The sequence below is a fragment of the Haemaphysalis longicornis genome, unplaced genomic scaffold (genome assembly GCF_048455015.1).
Source record: "Haemaphysalis longicornis isolate Haplotype H1 unplaced genomic scaffold, Haemaphysalis longicornis Haplotype H1 scaffold_1, whole genome shotgun sequence".
In the NCBI taxonomy this organism is placed as follows: Eukaryota; Metazoa; Arthropoda; class Arachnida; order Ixodida; family Ixodidae; genus Haemaphysalis; species Haemaphysalis longicornis.
The window spans coordinates 289,940,558-289,965,549 of NW_027526203.1; the positions used below are offsets into that span (position 1 = coordinate 289,940,558).

Genomic DNA, 24,992 nt, shown 5'->3' on the forward strand with positions numbered 1-24,992 from the left:
TTAAAGCAGGCTGCTTCGTTCTCTACATTTACAGTCATCTATGGTCTTTCCGAGCCTGCTAGGTTCATCGTAATGAAAGAAGTGACCTACAAAAAACTTTAAAATTTGCGGAGTGCCTTGCTTGACAGAAGAGTGTGCGTAGAATATACCCGGTGTCACTGGGTTATATGTCTCATTCCAGTGATTCTGCATATAGTGTGTCATTTTACTTCCACGAAATTTTTCCAAGGTGTGCGGGAGAATAGTCTTTCACTAACTTTTTGCTATACACGGCCACCTTTAGAAGAATTGGTAACTGACACGCTCCACCTACGCTAAGTTTGATAATTACGTTGTTCAACAACTGCCCTCTAGCACAGGTTACAATGGGGAAAATAAAGCCCGTCCCAAACACCGACAAGTCCTCCTGATTTTTCCTCGATTGTATCATTCTGATTTACTGTTTAAGCCCCATATTTCTTCGCTGCTCCAGAGAGGAGAACTGGCGCTCTGGTGCACGTTGACAACCGGCATGATAAAAACCCAAGGGTCACTAAAATGGATCTCAAACTGGGTCGAGATTGCGCTTTCTCACTTCGTGCCTGGAAGCACTGCGAGAGCTACACTCCATCATTTGCTCTCCGTAGCAGGTATATTCTTAGGCCTCTGCTTTCGCTTTGTTGCGATTTTATTTCGTGCGTTTCTGGAATGCCTTAATTGCAGCCATTAACAATATTACGGCTAATAGCTGTGACATTGCTTGTCTCACACCACACTGGCCCGCAAGGAGGGACCGGACATCAAAGGATGTGGCATAGGAAGAAACCTCCCTTAATTAAGCGAGTTCCTCAGCTATCTGATGGGCGGAGGGCAGCAATTTTGGCTCGTATATGATTTAGTGGCCACTTAAACACAGGACTGGACGCCTGCACTCATGATGTCGCACTGTTTCAGAGGGCATGCAAAGGGCTCGCAGTAGAACTAACATAATTCTTGGTCCTTTTCCCACGTGTCTCGATTTGGAAGCACTGTGATAAAGCTACAGCCATCTCCAAACCGGAAAGGCACTGAGTGACTTTGCTCTCGTTGCAATTTTATTTACCATGGCTGCGGAATAATTTCACTGCGCCTACTGAAAGGAGCCAGGCCCATATTGGCCGTGCAGATGCTGGGATGTCACATAGGCCTACGGAGAAAAAACATGGGGAACGAACAAAAATTCTTTAGTGAGTTTTCTAAACTATGAGATGCTCGTAGAGCAGTATTCGACGGAGATATTTCGTGGCCACATGATCTAAAGACTGGACGCATTTATTAACTACGCTATAAAGTGTTTGCAAAGCTCAAAAAGTGTTTCAGCGGTCCTTCAATGCAGCTTTAATCGCTTCGCAGCGGTCCTCTTTACAGCTTTCATTTCATTTCATTACATCTTCAAAGACTCGAGAGCATTACATCAGGGCGTACGTGGGGAGCAACAAGTACTCTGTGAGAATCGTCAATTCGGTATGATCAAATAATACACATTACACAGTAACCCCGTGCAGCATACCTTCCACCGTTCATCTTTGGGAAGAACAGTCTGTCTATGTCGATATAACATGTATCTAGTGACCTCCCACTTACCCCTCTGTGCATAATGAAAGCAGGATTTATGTGATGACACCTCCAGCGCGTTTGCGGGCTAAATGGATGCATGCGCTTTCCCTGTCGGGGCGTACTTGATACACCATCCATTACAGCGAGAGAAAAACGTTCTCTCGTGGTGCCCCCTCTGAGGTGACCATGGTTTAGAGAGTACCTATAGAGTGCGCCATCCATCATTACGCGAGAGACCCTTCACGCCTTCCACGTCGTTGGGTCCGTTACTTAGGCGTCTTTTTCTTGTTCACTCTCGCCTCAGGCCTGTATCCTTCTCGGGGATATATTGAGAATGTGCTGTGCGTACGCCCTCGTTTCGGGACACCTAGGCTTTTGGTGAAGGCATCTGCACCTGACACAGTAGCGATCGCCCCTGCCCCCCCCCCCCCCCCCTTCCCCAAAGAGGTCCTCAGCTTCTTTTTTTTTTTTTTTTTTTTTAAGAATTCCACTTGCCCGAGGTTAAATACCACTTGTGCGAGGCCGCAAACGTGCTGCGACCGTCAGAAATGCGGGCTCGAGCCATCCATTGCACCACCTAAGAGGCGACAAAAACCACTGTGTCGCTAAGTGCTTTGTGCACAAGCGGGTTACACCGCATGCGCGCACACGCCTGCATGGTTATCACCTCCTCCACAGAACTGGCGCAAGGAGGTGAGCGGTTATTTATTCACCCCCCCCCCCCAACTCCCCCCCCCCCAACCCCCCCCCTTCAAAAAAAAAAAAAATTCGCCCCTCCCAAAACCAATCTCTGGGACCGCTACCTGACAGCTGATAATTACTCCGCAGAATGCGCCCAATTTTTGTAATTGTGCTCCAGTGTGCGTGGGGGGCGTCATACATGTTAGTTGGATGCTTGCGTGCTTGTGTGTGATGCAAACTTCATCCTTTTTTATCGATTGGTTACGGGTTAACGCGCCGAAGCTACACCTGGGCTATGAGGTCCGCCGTAGTGGATGGCTCCGGATTAATTTTGACGACTCGTAGATCTTTAGCGTATGCAAAATCTCGACACACGAGGGTTTTCGCTTTTCGCCTCCATCAGAAAAGTAGCCACCACGGCCGGGATCGAACCAACGTCCCCGCGTGCTCCGCAGCACAACGCCTAGTCATTGAGCCATCTCGGCGGGTTCATTCTTTTTTATCCCTTTTGATAGAGTCGTGGGGCAAGTTTTGTGCCACGGTGATCTCTACAATCCATTAAACTATCCTCATTCGTTCACCGTCTGCGAATGTTGCTACTGGTGTGAATAGCGGGAGCGAACAGTGCCCTCAAACTAGCGTTCCCACGGCCGACGGGGTCAAATGACCACGCAGAATGCGCCCACATTTTTGTAATTGTACTCCAGTGTGCATGTGGGGCGTCATACATCTTAGTTGGATGCAAGCATGTTCTGCTCCTGCACGTTCCTGCTCCTACATATTCGTGCTCCTATAAAACTGTCCTTTTACAGCGAAGCTGTACAGGTCTACGCAGGGTAAACGGAGCACGGGAGCGGTGTCCGAACGGCCGAACTGCACCGCTGCTCCGCGTATGGGTGCCGACGGGAACCAAGGGGCGCTGGTCACGGCCGGACTCGACTCTTTTTCCGCGCTCACCTTACGGCCTTCGCAATCCCAGTCCGGCGCATGGGATTTCTTCTTTTTTCTGACGCTTAGATTGGGGGAGGGGAAGGGGGGGGGGGGGGGGGGGGCGACCGCACGAGTGCAGCACCCCCTCACCTCAAGCTCCGCGTCGCCGCGTCTCCCCGCAAGGCAAGAGCGGGCGCAGCTTGAGCGTCGACGACATAACCAGTGAGCTTTCTCGGCGGCATTTCCGCATGAAACGGGGTAGTTGCTGTAACTGCTGCGGCCTAATTTTTTTTTGTTCTGATATATAAACAAGATATACGCAACGCAGTTGTTTACACAATAAGATAAGAGCAATTGTTGTTCACGTATGTACATTCGCTTGCCACATGCCTAACTTGATACACACCGTGACAAATAAATTTTTATTTTGTGCCAAGCTTTATACAATTTCGGGAACGTAGCATATTTCGTATAACTATACTGAATAAAAAAACGATAAACCCCACAAGAACTGCGTAATGTAGGCGTGTAAAACGCCAAAAATTACACCAAGGACGAAGGAGGACGAGAGGGACAAGGGCTACTCCCAAATAGCATTTATTCGTAGCCCAGGAACGCGCGTTCAATTCCCGTCCGCGGCGGGCGTTTTTCTGGTGGAAACGAAAAGCGAAAACGCCCTTGTGCTCAAGATTTTGGGCGCACGTTAAAGATACCCAGGCGGTCAAAATGAATCCGGAGCCCTCCTCAACGGCGCGCCTCATTGCCTGTGTAGCGTCGGTGCGTAAAACCCAATAATCAACCAAGCAGCATGTATTCTTAAAAACTATCATATATTACACATCGCAGGATGCGCAACCACGCACTCCCCGCTTCACAAATTGCCACCCATGTGGCAGTACCCCGCGAAGGCCGTAAGGGGAGCGGCGCGGAAAGGTAGTCGAGTCCGGACGTGCGCCGGACGTGCGCCGGACGAGTGTTCCACAGAGTTTCTCAATCGCACTGCCCCCGCCACCCCATCTGATAGCGGCGCGGAAAGGTAGTCGAGTCCGGACGTGCGCCGGACGAGTCTTCCACGGAGTTTCTCAATCGCACTGCCCCCGCCACCCCATCTGATATGCTTAATAGCCGCTCTGCTGACGTGTCATTCCGGGCATGACGGTTTTCAAAAAGCAACGCTGAAATATAGAGGGTCGCTGCTTGCATTGCCGCTCGCAGGCATCTGCGGCGGCCGAATCTGCCGCTGTTGAGCTGGGGAGGCTACGCGCGCTCGGAAACGTGCCTTGTTGCGCGCTGTAAAGGGTAGCTTAAAATGGTAGGCCGATGCGGTTTGCCATAGCATATCTTTGCGATATAATTCATTGCAAGCCGGCAACAAAACTGCCCTGGACACTAGGGAAAGCAGATTCACAGAAATGTTTGTTATTCCGAAAAAAAAAAATCTCGCTTCCAAAATTGTTTTTCTTTTTAATTTTGGGTTTCTCCCAAGTTACTACTGCGTGCATGCCACTCAGTTCAGGTCTGTTCTAAAGAAAGGAAAACACAAAATTCCCATGCGGTAGACATTATGTATTAAAGAACGTCGTAAAGAATAGATACAATCGTTGTATTCTATTACAGCGCGCCTCATAGGGCGCATATTTTGTTGTCGCATTAACCCTTTCGCTCCCGTTCACGAGTATAGTCGTCATAAGATTTTGTACCAAAATGACCGATAACGGGCATGGTCGTCATCGGTCATGATGACTATACTCGTCATGCGATTTTGTACCAAAATGGCCGATGACGAGGAGTACGGTCGTCATCGGTCATGACCACATACACGTCATCGGTCATTTTGGAGCCCCAATGGCGCTTTTTCAGAAGCACTGAGGCCATGCGGTGAAGCCATCTTCAAGCACTCTTGTTTACACCATTAAAGAAATAAAGGAATGTTATTTCAACGAAATATTGGTGCCGTTTGAAGCCATCTCAGGGCAATCTTTTCTACATAGTTAGATAAATATAGGAGCATTGTTTTATAAAAATAATGGTGCCATTTAATTCCCAAAAAAGAGCTCTTTCAATTGAGAGAAAAACATTTTTTAGTAAATTTGGTGCATTTTTCTTTTTTCAAGGTACGGAAAGTGTTAAAACCTGCGTTGTTATTTTTTTCGAGAACCATTTATTAGGTAAGAAAATGGTACAGCTTTTAAACCCTTTGGTGCTGCTATGTCGATTCTAATTAAAAAAATGTTAGCTGATGCGAATTTAAAAAAATATATGTATTGTTATAAAAAATATTAGCTGATGCTTCAACACGCACCGTTAGAAAAATTTAGCGCCCTTCCAGCGGAGTATGACCAGCGGAGCAGTGGTATGACCGGCGGAGCAGTGGTGTGTAATGTTAGAGTCGTATTAGCGGCCAATTGTAACATAATTTATTTCCCGATAGTTCCGGTAAAGCAACAGTTACCGTCGTTTTCTGTAATCAAACTTCCTCCGTAGATGGTCATTTATTAACTGCAAACAGTAATTCTGTATCGCTTACAACTTCACTGTTAATTCAATAACACCAAATCTGGAGCCGTTTTCTGCAATCATACTCCCCCGAGACGCCCTAACACGGTGCTCGGTCGGCCCGCGGTCGATTGCTCTAATACGAAGCCATGGAGCATCACCGTCTCGCCCGGCGCCGATATCCCCCTTTGTCCACAAATCCCTTACCACCGCTCAGGAGCGCCCCTCCAGACCTCCCCCCCCCCCCCCCTCTACTGTCAGTTGTTTCCTCCCCCACAAGACCCATCCCTCTCAGTTCCCTTACCCTAAATGTCCCTCCGGTGACTCCCTTGACACTCTCACTGAGACCATGTGGCCTGTCGTCTCAACCCATCCCCCCAATCTGCAGCATCGAGCCGTGGGAGGACGCGCTGGGCAGCTCGCAACCGGGGGTGGCTCTGTCAACTCATGGTTGACCGAGCCGCCAGCATCGCCGCCAGCCTTCGGCCAGCGGCCACCTCGCGTTCTTATGCCAACTTGCTTGGAAAATAAAGTTATTTCTCTCTGGCCATGCTTCACGGCGCAAAAGGCAATGTGAGAAATCTACCCTACATACACCAAAGTTACACCGATCTTTTGAAAGTCGGTTCACCTCTAAGCACAAAGGCATTATTAGAAGACATTTCCTTTTATAAGGCCGTGTGACCGCTTTTATGTCTTTTATGATTCTTTTCCACACGGGGATCCGGTCTTTTGAGGTTTGGATATTCACGTAAGGCTACATGATTAAGCTTACCACTACGGTCGCGTAACTAATTTTGGGGCTTTATTTTTATTTTTTCATCAATTGCAGTTTTCGGGGGTCCTTCATATATGTTTGTTTTTAACAGCTCTGATCATTATTTTTACGCACCGTCACGAGTTCGAAGCGGCACCTGTTGTTTTACTGGAGCTATCGGGAAATAAATTATATGACAATTATCGGCTAAGAATTACGCACCACAGCTTCGCTGGTCCATTATTCTTCACAGAGTGGAAGGGCACTGAATTTCTTGACGGCGCACGTCCAAGCATCAGCTAATTAATATTTTCTTTATCTTACCATCGACATAACAGAGCCAAATGGTTTAATTCAAATCTGCAACATTTTCTTAACTAATAGAAGGTGCTCGTTAAAACAAACAACGTCGGTTTTAATTCGACAACAAAATATGCACCCTATGAGGCGCGCTGTAATAAAGACAACGATTGTATCTATTCTTTACGACGTTCTTTCATACAGAATGTCTACCGAATGGGCATTTTGTATTTTCCTTTCTTTAAAACAGACCTGAACTCAGCGGCATGCATGTAGTAGTAACTTGGGAGAAACCCAAAGAAGAACAATTTTGGAAGCGAGATTTTTTTTTTTCCGAATAACAAAAATTTCTGTGAATCTGCTTTCTCTAGTGTCCAGGGCAATTTTGTTGCCGGCTTACAATGAATTATATCGCAAAGACTTGCTATGACAAACCGCATCGGCCTAGCATTTTATGCTACCCTTTACAGCGCGCAACAAGGCACGTTTCCGAGCGCGCGTAGCCTCCCCAGCTCAACAGCGGCAGATTCGGCCGCCGCTGATGCCTGCGAGCGGCAATGCAAGCAGCGACCCTCTATATTCCAGCACTGCCTTTTCAGCAGAGCGGCGATTAAGCATATCAGATAGGGCGGCGAGGGCAGTGCGAACACACTCTTAGACCGGCGCCCCTTGGTTCCCGTCGGCGCCCATACGCGGCGCAGCGATGCAGTTCGGCCTAGAGTTCCTGTATATAGCTCTTCTTGGGGAGCAGAGTTGCGCTATGGTCCCTAGAAATATGTGCTAGTCTGCCGTCCGCCGGCCGCGAAGGGGGCTCCTCCGTGATGCATGCAGCGGCGGCGCTGCAGTCAATCGGAGCGCGGTGGCCGGCCGGCGCGATGGGCAGCAGCGGACGGCGCTCTGCCGTGCCGCTGCTGCCTTCGTAGTTCTGCCCTACTTCTGGACGGGTTCAGCCCATTTTAGCTGCCCCTTTTCGAACCCTATCCGTTTCTGTCGACAAACCAGATTAGCCAAATAAGTTGTTTTTTACCAGTACGAAGAGTTATAACCGAAGCGTGAAGTCACAGGAGTACGTTTTCGCGTATTATGAAGGATCGAGCCTTGTAAAAGCCGCGGAATCGTGTCGCTACGCTAGCCCCCGAGTATGTGTCGAACCGATTTCTACACATACTCGAAGGCTTCGGGAACACTGCCGGCACGGCATCGTTTTCCAGCTTGGAAACATCATGCGGGACTTCAGCTACATTACCAAGCAAACAATCGTTCTTAGTGAATACCCCCGCCGTTGTTAACTGATGGATTTGTCAGCGTGTGAAAATGTGTGTGTGGTGTGTCGGCGCTCCGCTTTTTTGTATGGCTCTTTGGAACCGTCTTTCTTTGCAAGTTTCCCAAGATGTTGTCCCCTGTACGTGTATGTAAATAAAGCAGCTCGAACAGGTGCCTTCTGACCTTTCGCATCGTTGATCTGGAGGCCCTTAAGCGCTCGTCTTCACGGCCCCCTCAGTTACGTCCAGTCAACTGGGAATCTGTTAAATGTAAAGGCCGAATAAAAAAACAAGACGTGTGCACATGCATACGAAGTTTTATCACCTTCAGTCATCAGATACAGTGATTTCTCCATAACTCGAACTCGGATATCTCGAAACATCGGTTAAGTCGAAACCTTTTTTTTGCCGTGCATATACCTGCCATAGGCGACATTTTCCACCCTTTGTCTCGAAACGTCTTTTCTGGGATCACGGATATCTCGAAATGTTGACAAAGAGGACGCAATGCAACATCCGCTGCAGGCAGCTGATAAGCTCTCGGTTAAAGCTTACCTCCCATTACGCGCCGAACACCATCGCGAACGGCAAATTTGCGCGGGGTACGCACTGTGCGCGGCCGATGTCCCGTTAGCGGAGTGCTGTCCGACGCCTACATCGTTGATATAGCTGGGGTAGACGCTTCTGATCATGTGGACGACGACGTGTCTCAAGAAGTGGCAAAACCGGCAGGAACAAGAAAAACATATGCTTTGCCTGCTTCACAGCAAGATAGAATATAGCGTTGGCGACCAACAGTTGATGCGGCATTGAGAAGCTCGAGAACACTTTTTTGGGACCAGATGCGAAGGCGAAACAGGGGAGCATTACGCAGTTCTTTTCCCGCAATACCTAAAAAAAATTGTTTTTTTCTGCAAATTATTTTGCCTGTATTCCGGAAGCGTCCCTGTGCATTGGAGCGTTTGTTACCAGCACTAGCTCTTATTCCAGTGATCTGGCCATACATTTTTCGCATTTCGCTTAACCCAACACTCCGCTTACCTCGAAATTTTCAAAAATTTGGGTACTATCAAACCTCTTTTGCGTGCCTGTAATTTTCGTGAATTCCACGATTTGAAACATTCGCCAGCATTGGGTACGTGAAACTGATTTTTAATAACACCCGGCTGCAAATCATTAACTTCGCTTGCATTCCTCATTGCACAGGTTCTTTTTGATCACCCACACACTCGGAGTGAATTGCGAGACGCACGCGGGGAAAGAAAAACGGGAGAATATGTGTGTTATGGCCAATCATTTATAATCGCGGCTGTTTGAAACCAAGGAGTAAAAATATTGAGGTTTATTTATACTGTCATGACCATATATACCTCGTTTCATCCCCCCTCCCCCCGCACTCTGCCCAAAGTATATAGGAACGAATTTTTGCTGGCACAACATTTTACTCAAGCTTTCGCTTTTCTTCTTGTCAGCCTACCAGCCGGCTGCGTGCTTGTCACCGTCAATGAGGTTCGGGAATGACCCGGTAGTTTCGATGTGGAACAAACGCAGCTTCTGGTGTCGCAGGGAGCTCTTTTAAATGCAGAGCATTTCAGTAACTCACGATGTCACCCGCGTTGGCGTCCGTAGTTCGCGTCCGCATCGCTCCCCCTACACTATATAAAAAAATAATACTTGCCGGCGCCAGGTTTCGATCCTACGACTCTGCGGGCGGAACGCAAGGTGCACGGTACTCTACCAACTGAGCCACAAAGCCGACACAGAACTAAAGGTTACGAACGTGCCTTATATCCTTGACTCATTCAACCGTCGGCCTGAGGTGCGCCCTCTCCCCCGCGTCCTCATCGCCTTCTCTCCGCTCGCAACGCCCTCTCGCGCCGCGTTCGGTTCGGGCGCACAACAGGTGGGGACGTGCGCAACACCCTCTCTCGCCGCGTTGGGTTCGCGCGCAAGAACAGGTGGGGCGCTCGCATCGCGCTCTCTCGCCGCGGTCGGTTCGCGCTTAAACGACATATGTCGTTCGCGCGCGCTGCGGTCGCTAACATCTGTGGCGTGATCGTGACGTCAGCATCACGCGTTCGCGTGGTGGCGATTTCGGCGCTATAATACTCTCTCGCGAGGGGCATTGGATTGGATTCGGTTGGATTGGCTTGGATTTGGATTGGATTGGATTAAAGTGAATTGTGTTGGATTGTGTTGCGTCATAGCCGCGCCACGTTGCGTCATAGCCGCTCCACGTTGTGTCATAGCCGCGGCAGGGGGTTCACGGCACGTTTCACCATCGACTTCATCGACAATGTCTACGCTGGAAGACAACAATTACAACAACAACCAATACGTAATCCATACGACTTGCAGGCGCGCCCCCCCCGCAGAAATGCTCTGCATTTGATCGTGCCCCTCGCGAGGGGGATGTTTTTTTTAAAACGGGATCTCACTGTCTGCACATTGATGGTTGAACGCGAAGCTTTCTTGTGAGCGGTTCCTTGTCGTCTGAGTTTTGACTTTGACTCATTGAGCTTTAACTTTGACTCGCACGCATTTTGGACTTATGATCGCGCTGGATTTGACATCGACCCTTTGCCGTTTGATTTCACGCGAAGAACGCTTCGTGTTCAACCATCGTTGCGGAGTGGAGGAGTGGATAATTTTTTATATAGTGTACGGGGGAGCGATGCGGACGTGGACTACGGACGCCAACGCGGGTGACATCGTGAGTTACTGAAATGCTTTGCATTTAAAAAATGACAGAGAGTATAAATTTCCACTAATCAAACCGGATGGACCTATGCAGCCATGCTGGCCATCCCCCTTCATCGCGTGGTATAGCTCCTACATTATTTTTTTTCCTTCGCAATCATACGCCTTCATAACTAGTAACATTTCCTCGAGAGGAACCGATAGAAACAGCGGTTTTGTAAATGGTTAGTGAGTCTTAGTTAATGATGCTTATTTCCACGTACGCATACATAAGAGGAAGTGTTGGCAGTCTTCCCCGATTTTTTCTCAATCTAGTCCATGTTGAAAATTGCGGTCCGAAAACTGCACCTGCGAATTTCAGCTCAAGCAAAACGATTTAACAGAAATATTTTAAATTTCCTTTTAACATCTTAATGTTAACATCTTAAAGGCTTAGAAAGTATTTTTCCGAAGGGGGCTCAACATATTCTCGACGAGCTTTGTTTTTGGTCCATGGAGACGTCAATACGAGACAGAAATAAGAAAAAATAAATGCCGTAAGTGAGCTCACATGAAATCACCAGAAAAAGCGTCGACAATTACTGCCGTAAATTCTCCCCCAGAAAATGCAACCGCACTTCTGTGGGTCCTTCTGAGTTAGGAGCCTTTTTTTGGAACTTTTCAGCGAAATACAGAAATACAGACAGCTTCACGGACTCAAAATAAGTAGTTGCGTGCGTTATCTTCGTGGCTGTTCAATACTTCACTTTCCTAAAATGTTCATTACCAGACTGTACACGTTAAGTAGCATTTGGAGAAGAAAAAAAACAAGCCAAGCATTTACCGGAAAGATAGGCTCAGTACGGGAAGCAAGTGCGAGAGTAATAATGGGTGCATGGGCACCACAGCCGGAAATTGAATGCGTAGTGGCGATAACAAAATAGTGTTGTTTGGCTTTATTCTTCGAAAATTGACTCCGACATTGTGGAAACAGTTATTAAATGCTCTTCATGGTGTAAATGTATTACAACAATCGAGGTCTTATCGTTTTCTTCCGTATGATCGTTGTTTGCCCACGAAGAGCTGCAGCCTGTGAACATCGATCATTGCTGAAAAGGAAAGGTATACTGGAACAAGAGAAAAAACAGGTCAAAGGACTAGGAGCTTGACTGATGTGATGGGCTGGCTGGTGGATTCATTTGAGTTGTTACAAAGAATACAACTACGGGCCGTGAACAAAAAGTACGCAATAAAGCTGGCGATCGGTAATGTCTAGTTTCACGCCATGTCCCTACTCTACTTTTTTCACCAGTAAAGCAATACATGGAGACACTCGTTTAGGAATGTGTACAAAACAAAGAGTGACTCTCAATGTCTTGGAGGCAGACTGCTACGAGGAATGATCGCAAGCACTCGGATATAAGTCGTAAACCTTTCCAAACAATTAAAGTATTCAGGTTCTTCCCCACTACTCGTAGAAAAGCAGTGATACCAGATCGTGCATCATGTGTGACTTGCATTGGCGGTGCACACACACAAACACACAAAAAAAGAACACCAACATAAATTTTCAGCCAAACTTTGTGAACTTCATTACGAGTACCTAGCAGTGTTTGTAAGCTTTATTAAGCCAGACACTTAATAGCGCCATAAAAATTCAGCCAACCGGATAAACATGTGCGAACACGCGGCAGAATCTCTTCGTTGCTAACGGCACTGACACCACATGTACACTCGGCAGCAAAATAAGCCGGGGCACGCGATCGCGTGGCAAAATGCATCGCCGCGACATCTGACATTGCACTTCTGGTGTCGAGACATCCATGTGCGCTTGCGCGTCCAACCACGCTCGCTGACCTGTCTTTTCTTTCACTTTAAGCAGCCATGCAAGCTGATCACATTCAGCGTTTGGCCATAGGGGTCACTTTTTTCGCCAACATGCCTCGCTCGCGCACGCTTCGGCGGTGAAGTGTGCGTTGCTCGCTCGGTCCCAATCTAACAGATAACATGTCTTGGGGCCCTATTCTCGACTGCACAAATTGCCGGCAATTCAGGCAATTTGCCGGAAGTCTTTTCTGATTGGCTTTCAATTAGGGTCACGTGCTTCCGGTTGACAAAGCGGTTGTGTGTGTTGTCGTCATTTTGACGTTTTATGACGTGAACGGGCACTAGTTCTAAAGTTTACCTTATTTCTACGTACTGAAAGCACATAATTCTTGTCCGGTAATGAAAAACCAGACTAAAAGTGCTAGACATGACAACGTAGGCCTGTCTTTGCTATGCAACAACAATAATGCCTGTAATACACGCCCTCTCTGTGATTGGCTGAGAAGGCGTGACGTATTTTAGACAGTTAGCGGGAACGATTACGTCATGCATTGGCAACTTCAGCCTGCGTAAAAGTGACGTAAGGCTGCGTAACAGCTTGAAAATGGCGGCGGTTTTTGTCGCAAAATGCAAGCAAAATAGGGCAAAAAATTGCCCCGGCTTACGGCGCCGCGAAATGTGCGGCAATTTGCATCAGGCGCAGTTTCGCATGTGCGCTGTTTAAAGCATGTTTCCTACCGAAACAAATTATAGTTTTAACTGCTTCCAAGTCAGCGATCATGGAGCATACAAATACCGTGCAGTATTTTGCTTTTATGTTTGGCAATAAAATAAAAATTATTTGTTTGGCGTAACCTCAACATAAGAGGCCAGTACAAGCCTCTCCATGACAAATAGAACCCAATGCATGGCATTTGTCCATATTTGTCCTAGTAAGCTGTTGGGTCACATGATCGAACTCAAGAGAAAAATAACAAAGAAAAGTGACTATTTGGTTCATTACAGCGCTGATTGAAGTCGAGCTTGACGAATGAGTGAATCGGCGACATTGGTGCGCTCCGTGGTTATCAGGCGTAGCGCTTCGCTGCTCTTATGTGTCATAGAAGCGATTGCGGCCGTCTTTTTCTGTGATCACGCCATAAACTTGTAACATAGCAGCAGACGATGGCGTGGCGGCGGTGGCGGCAGGGAAGGTGATAACGCAACAAAGCTTGCATTGAAGCAGAGAGCCCAGCTATGTTAATAAAAGCGATTGAAAGAAATAAATAGATACTGTACAAAAATTGTGTGATGTTCTTTAGCTCGACATCCGCCTTTCGCTCGCTTTTGGATCAACGTTACTCGATCGCCTTGTGGTGTTGACGCCAAATTTGACCACCACAAATGTGTTTTTCTTGTCAGCCTCAGCTACCGTCTTTATTTTTATAGTACATGCCAAATGTTTTTATATCTTTCTTGCACAGTATTTGATACCTTGGTAGCGATCTTTATGAGTGACACGTCAAATTACACTGCATTTCGTCATAACTATCGGTGCAGCACGTCACTGATTGCTAACGTCGTGCTTACGCAAAACAACATGGGCGAATTGCCGGCAATTTGTGCAGTCGAGAATAGGGCCCTTGGGGCCCTATTCTCGACTACACAAATTGCCGGCAATTCGCCCATGTTTGTTTGCGTAAGCACGACGTAAGCAATCAGTGACGTGATGCACGTATAGCTATGACCACATGCAGTGTAATTTGACGAGACACTCATAAAGATCGCTACCAAGGTATCAAATACTGTGCAAGAAAGATATAAAAACATTTGGCATGTACTATAAAAATAAAGACGGTAGCTGAGGCTGACAAGAAAAACACATTTGTGGTGGTCAAATTTGGCGTCAACACCACAAGGCAATCGAGTAACGTTGATCCAAAAGCGAGTGAAAGGCGGATGTCGAGCTAAAGAACATCACACAATTTTTGTACAGTATCTATTTATTTCTTTCAATCGCTTTTATTAACATAGCTGGGCTCTCTGCTTCAATGCAAGCTTTGTTGCGTTATCACCTTCCCTGCCGCCACCGCCGCCACGCCATCGTCTGCTGCTATGTTACAAGTTTATGGCGTGATCACAGAAAAAGTCGGTCGCGACCATCGCTTCTATGACACATAAGAGCAGCGAAGCGCTGCGCCTGATAACCGTGGAGCACACCGATGTTGCCGATTCACTCATTCGTCAAGCTCGACTTCAATCAGCGCTGTAATGAACCAAATAGTCACTTTTCTTGGTTATTTTTCTCTTGAGTTCGATCATGTGACCCAACAGCTACTACGACGAGTATGGACAAATGTCATGCATTGGGTTCTCTTTGTCATGGAGAGGCTTGTACTGCCCTCTTATGTTGCGATTACGCCAAACAAAATATTTTTATTTTATTGCCAAACATAAAAGCAAAATACTGTACGTTATTTGTATGCTCCATGATCACTGACTTAGAAGCAGTTGAAACTATAATTGGTTTCGGTAGGAAACATGCTTTTAACAGCGCGCATGCGAAACCGCGCCTGCTGCAAATTGCCGCACATTTCGCGGTGCCGTAAGCCGGGGCCATTTTTTGCCCTATTTTGCTTGTTTTTTACGACAAAAACAGCCGCCATTTTCAAGCTGTTACGTAGAATTACGTCCCTTTTAAGCAGGCTGAAGTTGCCAATGCATGACGTAATCGTTCCCGCCAACTGTTTAAATTACGTCACGCCTTCTCAGCCATTCACAGAGGGGGTGTGTATTTCAAGCAGTATTGTTGTGTAATAGCAAAGACAGGCTTACGTTGTCATGTCCGCTGCATTTAGTCTGGTTTTTCATTGCCGGCCAAGAATTATGCGCCTTTAGTAACGAGAAATAAGGCAAACTTTAGAACTGGTGTCCGTAAACGACATGAAACGTCAAAATGACGACAGCACACACAACCGCTTTGTCAACCGGAAGCACGTGACCAAAATTGAAAGCCAATCAGAAAAGACTTCCGGCAAATTGCCAGAATTGCCGGCAATTTGTGCAGTCGAGAATAGGGCCCTTGCCCAAACCACCGTTCTAACATGTCTTGCCCGTCTCGGTGGCCATCCGGGGCCACATATATCCCATCGCGTCTTGGTATTTTTCGCCTAAAACATGCCGTTGGTAGGTAACTAAAAATGAGCACACCAACGCGGAAAAGAATTCAGGCGAGAAAGAGATTTTTTGAATAAGGTGTGATGAGAAGTAACCTTGCACAAGTTCAAAGGCAGGTATTGACGAAAAAAACGCGAGTAGAGATCGGCGTGGTCGTGGGCGTGACAAAAAAGAACTAAAATAGCAATAGGTTGCAATATCGCGTTGAATTGATTGACACAGACACAGACCAAAAGTTTCGCGTTTATGCAGCGAAACAAGCGCTATCGCCCTTAAAACTAAGATATTGAAAACTCGATGCAATGCGTCCTTGAACATAGGCAGGCGGATAGAGCACCTCGCCGTTCGCCGCCGAAGCGTGTGCCAGCGAGACGGGTTGTCGAGCATAAAAAGTTACCCCTAGCGCCAAGCGCTCAATACTATCAGCTTGCCCCTTGAAGTAAAGGAAAAGACAAGGTTAATATGCAGGGATTGGACGCGCACGCGCACATCGGTGTCTCGACACCAGAAGTGCAACGTCAGATGTCGCGGCGATGCATTTTGCCACGCGCTCGCGTGCCCCGGCCTATTTTGCCGCAGGGTGTACCAATGCGTGCCCTGTTCCGGAGGCGACATGGGATCACTACCTAGGGACGTGTTCAGGGCTCCAACCACTCCGAGTCCGACAGAAGGGGGCCACAGGACATGGCCCAGGCCGCCCTCCCGATATTCAATGGTGGAAGCACGACCCCCTTCGCAAGAAACTGTCGGACTTGCTTTCCGAAACTGGACTCTGCAGTTTTCTGTAGTACATGAAGACACTCGCATCATGTCGTTTTTTCTTTCCTTTCTTTCGGTTTACTATCTATCTCAACTGCCTCTGTTTGCCCTGTGGCAAAATGCCGCAATAAAAAATGTACGACTGGCTCTCTCCTCACTCGTTCTCTGCACCCGATGAGATTAAAGGTCGTGTCCCTTTAGCGGGCGACTAAAGGGGGACGTGCGCGCAAGTGCCCGGCGCGTGGTGAAAGTCCTGAACAACAGGAGAGGGGTTCGAGCGTGGAAGGGGAAAGCCTAAATAGGCGAGATAATTCCCGAGAACGACGGCGCTGAGACGACATTGGCGCATGTTGTCATCCTAGCCTGCATACCGAACTAATCTTCTTGCAGGCATAGCCCTTCCCTTTCCCTGACAGCACGAGGAACGAATGGTGTCAATTATCGGACGCTGGTGGTGCTGAGGGCTTGAGTGAGGTATTGATTGGTGAGCTAGGAACCTCTTATTACCGTTCGCGACCTTAGATCAGCCCTCTTTGCGCATAAACACAATGTTATGTGAGACGGCTTACATTCTGTTGAACATACACCCCGCCCTTCAAAACATGCATCTGGTTAAGCGTATCGTCACCAGCACATGATTACTATATTCTACGCGTGGTTGAAGTAGTTAACGCCAGGAGCCCGAGACGGAAAAAAATGTGGGTGAAGGAAGGAGCGGCGGCGACACCTTCTCGGGACGAAATGGATCAAGCTCCGTACACGTGGACCAGACGAGAGCGGGTTGAGTTGATTAATGGCTTCAGCTTACTTCGACGCTCCCCACTCCGTGCGGTGGATCGAGGTAAGATGCGATTGCAAAGACACTTTATAAACATCGAGTCAAGTCGGGTGTCCACTGCAAGGATCTGTTAGTCGCCACAATCAAACGGTAGGTGTTAGGTGTGAATTGGGAGGGAAGGAAGGTCGGTTTTTTGGGATAGAGAGAGGGATAGAGAGAGAAAATTTTAATTTGGTAATGCCGTCGAGCAATGAGTTCAAGACACCAACTACTTCACGTCCGCCGTACTCCTCTTGCTGAGCAAGTCAGGGGCGTCAACAAACCGCCAGCCTGAGGCTCGCCGACGCTATTAAATAGGCAATGCCAGGTTGCAGGCCATCTCCTAGACAGGGCTACATACAAGCCATTTTCATTTCTGCGCGAATACGCGGTGAGGAGGAGCTATACGTCACTCCTACGCATTGTTACAGAATATCAATACACTCGCAATGTGCAACGGAATCGCAGTTTTTAAGGCGAAAGCCTTAGATGTCTCATCAAACGCGAAAAGTGACCGTCTTTCGTTGTCGGAGTCAACACAAATAGTACTAAGTACGCCGCCGCTGTAAAGAGCAAATAAATAAAATGAAAACACATTTGGGTTCACATGGGATTTCAACCCTACGAATAGGGGTACAGAAATTAGGCAAATTCAGGCTCCTGCAAATTTTTCATCCGCCGACATCTGTTACACCACCACTACATGCGTGTTTGTTCACGCAATGCAACCAGTGAAGCTCCATTCTTATCGAGAGCATCATCATGAGCAGTAGTCGCACTGAATTTCTCGCTTGTGCCTTTATTCCTAATTCTGCAAATATATTTCAAGCTGATATTTACATTAAATTGTGTTTTGTGTTTTTCAGGCTCCGGAATAATAATTAAGGAAACTGCGACCCTAAAAGCCAACGTTCTTGGTCAATGCCCCTTTTAGTGTGTGCATCATTGCTGAAAGGTAGCCAAGTCAAGATGGTGGACAACGAATTCTGCTGAGTAGGCATAGCCCCAGAATCACTACCAACTCACCAGCCCCGGGCGTATCCGCAACGCTGAGATGGCCCCAGACATCGGGGACCCGAAGCCCACTGGCCCGCCGCTAGAAGAGGTCAAGCAAGACAACGGAGGCAACGAGGGAAAGACGAACCTCATCATCAACTACCTGCCACAGTGCGTAACAGACCAAGAGTTTCGCCGTATTTTCACCTCTATCGGCCCCATTACGACACATAAGACCGTGCGCCACAAGGCGACCGGCCGCAGCTGCGGCTTCGGTTACATCGACTATCGGGACGCCGGCGACGCGGCGTGCGCCATCGAGTCCCTGAACGGCCTGCAGCTGCTGGACAAAAGAATCAAGGTACCATACGCGAGGCCAGGCGGAGAGACCATTAAGCGTGCCAAACTTTCCATTCGTGGAATCCCAAAAGACTATCCGCTTGAGCAAGCCGAAAATGTATTTGCGAACTTGCAACAGCTCATACAATTTCCAGTAAACGACAAATCCGGCGCCGGCAATGGGGTGGCCTTTGTGCTGTACGACTTGCGTGAGAACGCCGAAGCTGCGATGACGAAGCTGACAGGAACGACGCTACGGGGCGCAACCGAGTCACTGGTGATCAAGCATGCACATGCCTGCGGGGTACCTCCTCAAGTCATCAGTATTCCCAATGGTGCCATGAACGGAGGACCCAAACGTCGATCCCAAGGCTCGGACCGGCACATACCTCTTAACGGCTATCACCCCTACATGGCCGGCATGACTCCGGCGACAGCAGTCACCAGCGGGGAGACACTGCTTGATCACTACATTGGGACCGATACGGACGAAAGCTCTCTCCGGAGGTTCCTTGCAAACTATGGAAGAGTGCTCAATGTGAGCATCATCCGCGACACAGCCACTGGCCTGTCCAGCGAGTATGGCTTTGTCACGATGGCCACATACGAAGACAGCGTGGTAGCCATCGAAGCCCTGAACGAGACTCACCACGTTCAATGACCCCAGCGTGTCTCTTTCAAACAGCGCAAGTTTTTTAGAAGGTACATGCTTCCGGCAGGAACTGTAAGAGTCAAGAAGGCCGGATTCGCTTCGGAAATTTAGAAGGTGGTGTGATAAGAGATCTTATTACTGGATGTAGATGTATTTGAAATTCAGCCCCGGTTATAGTTCCTGCAGGCATCATCATTTCAATGTGGCGCTGTGGACACCTCGATATGGCATGATCAGCTATGATTCCTCTACTGTCCTTTATAGCGACTGCGAAAACAACCATTCTGAAAACCAAATCCTCTGTCTGTTCAATATTTGTGCCCTACCTATTGTTGTTTATCTGCTTTCTGAAAATTCTGTACTGGCTACACAATGAAACACGTCACCTAGGTGCTATAGATGAAAGGTTGGCAGCCGTTAAAATGCTAATGATAATAGAGATGAGAGAATTACCGAACTTCAAAGACTGCAAACATAAGGCTCACATCACCTTCCCCTGTGTTTCCTCTCACACGGTATGCAGGGCATGTGGCATTGTTTTTTTGCTCTTTCAGCGTAAATGTACGAACCCAATGTACAGAGCTGTTTCATTTGAACTTAGTTTTTTTCTGAGCTGTTTTTTTTCTTTTTCATTAAGAAGTGGTTTGTTGCTAGGGCACTGCCGAAATAATAAACTTTTCTTTGGGCACGTGCCAGGAGGAATGTTAAGTAAAATCCCCTGTTGCAGGCAACCCCACCTTTACATATAAGTTTGTTTATGAATGCACAACCAACTGTGTCCATTGAACCGAGTTTTGTACTTCCGCACGGACGATGAAGAAAAGCGGACAGCAAGGGAGCAGTGTCCAGTCAAGGTGAGAGGATTGACGAATAAACACCGAGCAGCGCAGCTAACGTAATATTGCATGACTTCGCAGGGGGAACCGCGGTAAAAACGTCGAGGTGAGGGGTTGAAGGGGTTAGAAGGGGAGATGCATACTCCCACACTTGCTTTGAACACCTATTGTGATGCCAAGTACCCCTGACTTTCTTGCTGACAAATCGCAGCAATGATATGAATTGACGCAGCTAAGACCGGGAGTTCCGCCTCGAGTTACAAGTGGGAGTTGCATTGGTACCACCGCAGACAAGTATGACAAGTATGGCACCTGAAGAATCCCAAAGCTGTTGTGTGAAAACTGCCTTAACCTGCGATGTCTCTACTCACATAAGCATGCCAAAAAATGACAGCAGATAATAAGTTGTTACGTGAGTAGGCCTGCGTCTATTTGAATCCAATTTTATTGTCCCCCCCCCTCTCTGACATTCGTCAGGTACCCCGCTTTTGAAGCCCGTGCTCTCACACGTATACCGTAAGTGGTATATAGAACCTGGTCATCATGAGTCAAGTGTCTATTCGTCAATTGTCCTTTGCATTTGCGGAAATGGAAATCCCATGTTACAGCCAATGCTGCAATCGTGGTACGGCTTACGACGCCTCATAGGGGATGTTCGCATTGTGGAATGCCACGCCTGATGTTAACTATTTCTTGCTTCTTGGCCTATCCCATCCGCATTACCTAACTAATGGCGAGTTTCTCGCGACTTGCGAATTAGGACGTATTCCCGGCTGGCAAAATGTGGAACAAAAGCACGAGGTCGCGGGTTCGATTCCCGGCCGCGGCAGCGGCTTTTCTAATGGAGGCGAAAAGCAAACACGCCCGTGTGTACGAGATTTCGGCGCACGTTAAAGATCCCCAGGTGGTCAAAATTAATCCGGAGCCCTCCACTACGGCACGCCTCATCGCCTGCGTTGCGTCGGCGCGTTAAACCCTGCAATCAATCAATCAATGGAACAAACGAGGTCTTCCTCAGGCGTAAAGGGGCTATGCAGACAAAATACAAGTTTGTTTTATTCGAAAGATTTCGGTTTTATAGTGCCCCCAGCGCTTGTCCCGCAGCAAATGATACCGTAATAACTGAGAAATTAATAGATTTAGGCAATGCGTCGAACCGAAAACAATACCGGTTCGGTTACGGTTCTGGTTCAGGCGAAATCATTTCGTTCCGGTTCAGTTCCGGTTCAACAAAATCACGTCCGAACCGGTTCGCAAACTGGTTCGGGAGCTTGAACCGGTTCGCGAACCGGTTAGATGAGTTAAATTATCACTGAAATTAGAAAAAAAAATTTAGTAGTTTAAAACGACAGTCAAATCAAAATACAAACAAATATTCAAAATGCTGCTGTTCCCCAAGGACAGTGGCGCAAATGCAAAGCAAACTTTAAGCAATTTCGAGATATTAGAAAAAACAGATGAAGTGGTGATTTACCACCTACTTTTTCGGCCAGACTTTATGTTGTCCTAGCGACTATTTACAAAGCCACCGCCAAGAGATGCGATGGTGGAATATATTTTCTGCCCTTTCCTTTCTTGTTGAAATCGCAATCGTCACTATGGAATCGCCCATCACTCTAACTTTGAAGCCTCAAATTTAGTCCTACGTGCTGGCACGTTCAAATACCAGCGCTTAATACCAAAGGCGCATTTTTTATAATTGTAACAAAACAGAAAAATCCTACAACAGGCACATAAATACTACCAATGAATTAGATTATTTCGTAACCCTGAATAATTTGTGAGCTGTCACCTTATCGAATATGTTAGCCACACTTTTGTTAAAAGTAAGCTTTAGTTAACGCTGTTACTGCATTATTGCTCTGACCACTGCAATTCCTTTTGCGATAGCTATACCGGATGTGTGCATTACAATCTGTATGACATCGTACCGCCTGAACCCCGGCCATCGTTCTGTGCGCTACATTGCGGAATCTTATAACAGATTATGCTGTTACAAAATGAAAGAGAAATTTGACGCGCGAAGCATGAGATTGGACTTTTTTGGGCAGGCGCTCTTTAATTCGTCCACAGCAGTACTCTCCTCCAGAACGAGTAGCAGTAGAAGTAATGTAGCGAGTTGGGCAGTCAGTACAAGTGCACCTTCGAAAAAAAAGCAGGTCTGAAAGAGACAAAACTGCATCAGCAGCGAACGGCGTAGCCAATGAGCAGCTCCTGCGGTCACACTTGCAAGTATTAACAATTCGCAGGTACGGCTTTTAAACAAATTACGAAATGCAAAAAGTTTGCACACATCGGGTGTGGGCTTCCGCTGTTGCGCAGGGGAGCACTCCTGCAGCCTGATTGCTCCAATAAAGTCGCAGCTAGGGAAGGGCAAAGTCGTTTTATATCCCCTGCAAGCTGCCGAGAATGACATTTCGTTTGGTCAGCTTGCACTACGCTCGCGCTTCCAGCAGCAACAGACCATTGCTATATTGGTGCTCATTCATTTCACCTGTTGTTACATACAGCGTGATAGTGTTCAATTGTCGGGAAGGGAAAGTGCGCGAGCGGGTACGAAGTTGATGGTACGTGGAAGAAAACAAGGGCTAAATTGCATTGACTGTGCAATATCAACAACGGAGGGTCGAACCGTCTCGGCATGAACCGGTAACCGTTATTTCTTTTAGGGGCGAAGCTCCTTAAGTCATGGGTCTGTCCATCCCTTGTGTCTCGTGGTACGTGACCGCCGCATGCTTTGGGAGATGTCGCAAAGTGGGCCGCGTTGCACGCGCAAGAACCGGCTGCAACCGGCAGCGCAAACTCGGCACCGGGAGCGCGAGCTTGTCTGTGTTCGCCAACGGAGGCGCGAGCGCACGTGCACTGCGAGGGGGAGATCACGCAAGAGATCACGCCACGAACGCAGGCAGTCGTTCTCGGAGATCGAACGAGACGCAAGGACCTTTGCTCGTTTCCTCTCGTCTTGTTCGGGCACAAGTTCGCCCTAAATAAAAGTTCTTTCTTTACCGTTGTGTCCCATCCTACGTGACAAATTGTGGTGGAGGTGCGGGGTAGTCCTCGACGGCGCGGGGTCTTTCACCAGTCTGGGCCTGGCAGCATTGACTCCGAAAATAAAAGTTGATTTGTACAATGTACGCACACAGTCTTACGTCTTTCTTAATGATGTAATGGGCGAACTTTCACGGGAGAGTTACGGTTACCGATGATCTCCCCCTCTCGAGCTTCGCCCCACTTATCATCATTCATTCCGTGGATATAGCGTGATTTTTTTTTTCGATTCAGTTCCGGCTCGGGTTCACTGTGCTCAAAAAATAAGGGTTCGGGTTCGGGTTCAGTTCCGGCAAAAATACTGGTTCAGTTCCGGTTTTCGGTTCGGTTCGCTTCCGGTTCGACACCCTGGATTTAGGTTAAGATTTTGATTCTCCCGCCAAATCGGGTGTTTGCGTTACGTCTGCAATGAAGTCATAACGGCGCGTATTAAAACGAAGTTCCACTGCATCATTCGGCACTGCAGCCTTGATTGCCGTTAGTCCTCCCAGATGGCGCTACGATACTCAGCCACGAACCGAACCGTTGGCTGCCGTTGCTTTTTTTTTTTTTTTTTGACCGTATTTAGACGCGGCTGGTTTTGGTTAAGGTAGAAAGTAATTGTTTTGTGAAACATGGGGTACGCTCGACAAGCAGGGTCAGGTGAGACAACGTCGCTTACACCAATCGACCAGTGTTGTATAAGACAACTTCAAAGCGGCGGACTGCTGCGCAGCTAAAACATGCATAGTGCGCCCAGTAACCTACAGCAGTGCGCATCGGTACTTCTACGTTTACGTGTATTTTCGGCACTTCTGTTGTTTACCGCACCATTCTTACTGCTGTAAAATGAATATGCATTACATTTAGGCGCGAAAAGCTCGTTCGGCAAGCTTATAGGCCCTGCCTAATATGCGCTTGCTTTTGCCCGCCTTAGCCAATCGCACAGCTGGGCACATATGACATTATCATAGGTTCTGTGGCGGGAAATGGGCTAGTGGGTCACATGCCCATTCCCGTTTTTCCTCATTATATAGTTTATTTGAGCGAAGTGTGCGTTAAAAGTGGTGACAATGGGATTCTAACGAGGCAACCTTTCGTATGAACCAAAGCGGTGTTTTGTCTGCATGATCCCTTTAAAGCTAAGCTACAAATATATTACGCATTTTTTTTCGCACAATAGTTATTGCAGCTTAGTATGTTCTACAGTGACGCACACTAGCAATATAAGCTATTAGTTCTTCAAAAGAAGATCTTCGAAAATATCGAAAACATTAAACGTACGCCCAATACACAGCCTCTCTTACCAAAACATTATAATATTAACACAATTGACCGTCTTTATGAGTTAAGTTTACTTCAGAAAATACTTTTTTCAACATACACGGGTTCTTTCTTAGCATTACTAGCTGGACAGACATATCAACACACTGTAGTAAACATACGAAATCCGGCTTCATGGCACAAACTCATTTACGAACAAATTACAAGTGGAAGTCGTTTTCTCATAATCTCCGATTAATACTTCATAATATACGCATACAGGGAGGTCCAGCAAAACAGAGTTACGGAGCTGTTTCCCTCAGGCGCACTAAAATATTAGTTTTTGTTCTGCTGTACATGAAATTGTACATTGTAATTTAGATTTGTTTTGTCTGCGTATTCTTACTCAAATGTATGCATTTCTATCTCTTTTTGTGAATGCCAGAACGCGTCACTGTTATTGTTACTCTTTGTTTTACATGTATGGGGAATGTAGATGCACCGTATTAGATGCACATTTTGGGAAATTCTGTACTTTGTGTTTCATTGTCGCTAGTACTTTGTGCAAGTTTTGAAGTAAGGCTTTTTGTTTTACCTTCCATGAATAAGTGATTCTAATTTGTTTTCACATTTATATGCT

At 47.3% G+C, this 24,992-nt stretch overlaps 2 protein-coding genes across 4 annotated transcripts in view; one reads left to right on the top strand and one right to left on the bottom strand.

The window, feature by feature from the left end:
• Window positions 1–24,992, bottom strand: part of LOC144147865 (tachykinin-like peptides receptor 99D) — an 892,456-nt gene that overhangs the window by 116,078 nt on the left and 751,386 nt on the right. The gene's annotated exons all lie outside the window — the stretch shown is intronic.
• LOC144159163 (ELAV-like protein 1) lies at window positions 18,294–19,235 on the top strand. The gene has a single exon (XM_077690491.1). It carries the CDS (start codon window positions 18,294–18,296, stop codon window positions 19,233–19,235), a length of 942 nt encoding a protein of 313 aa, XP_077546617.1.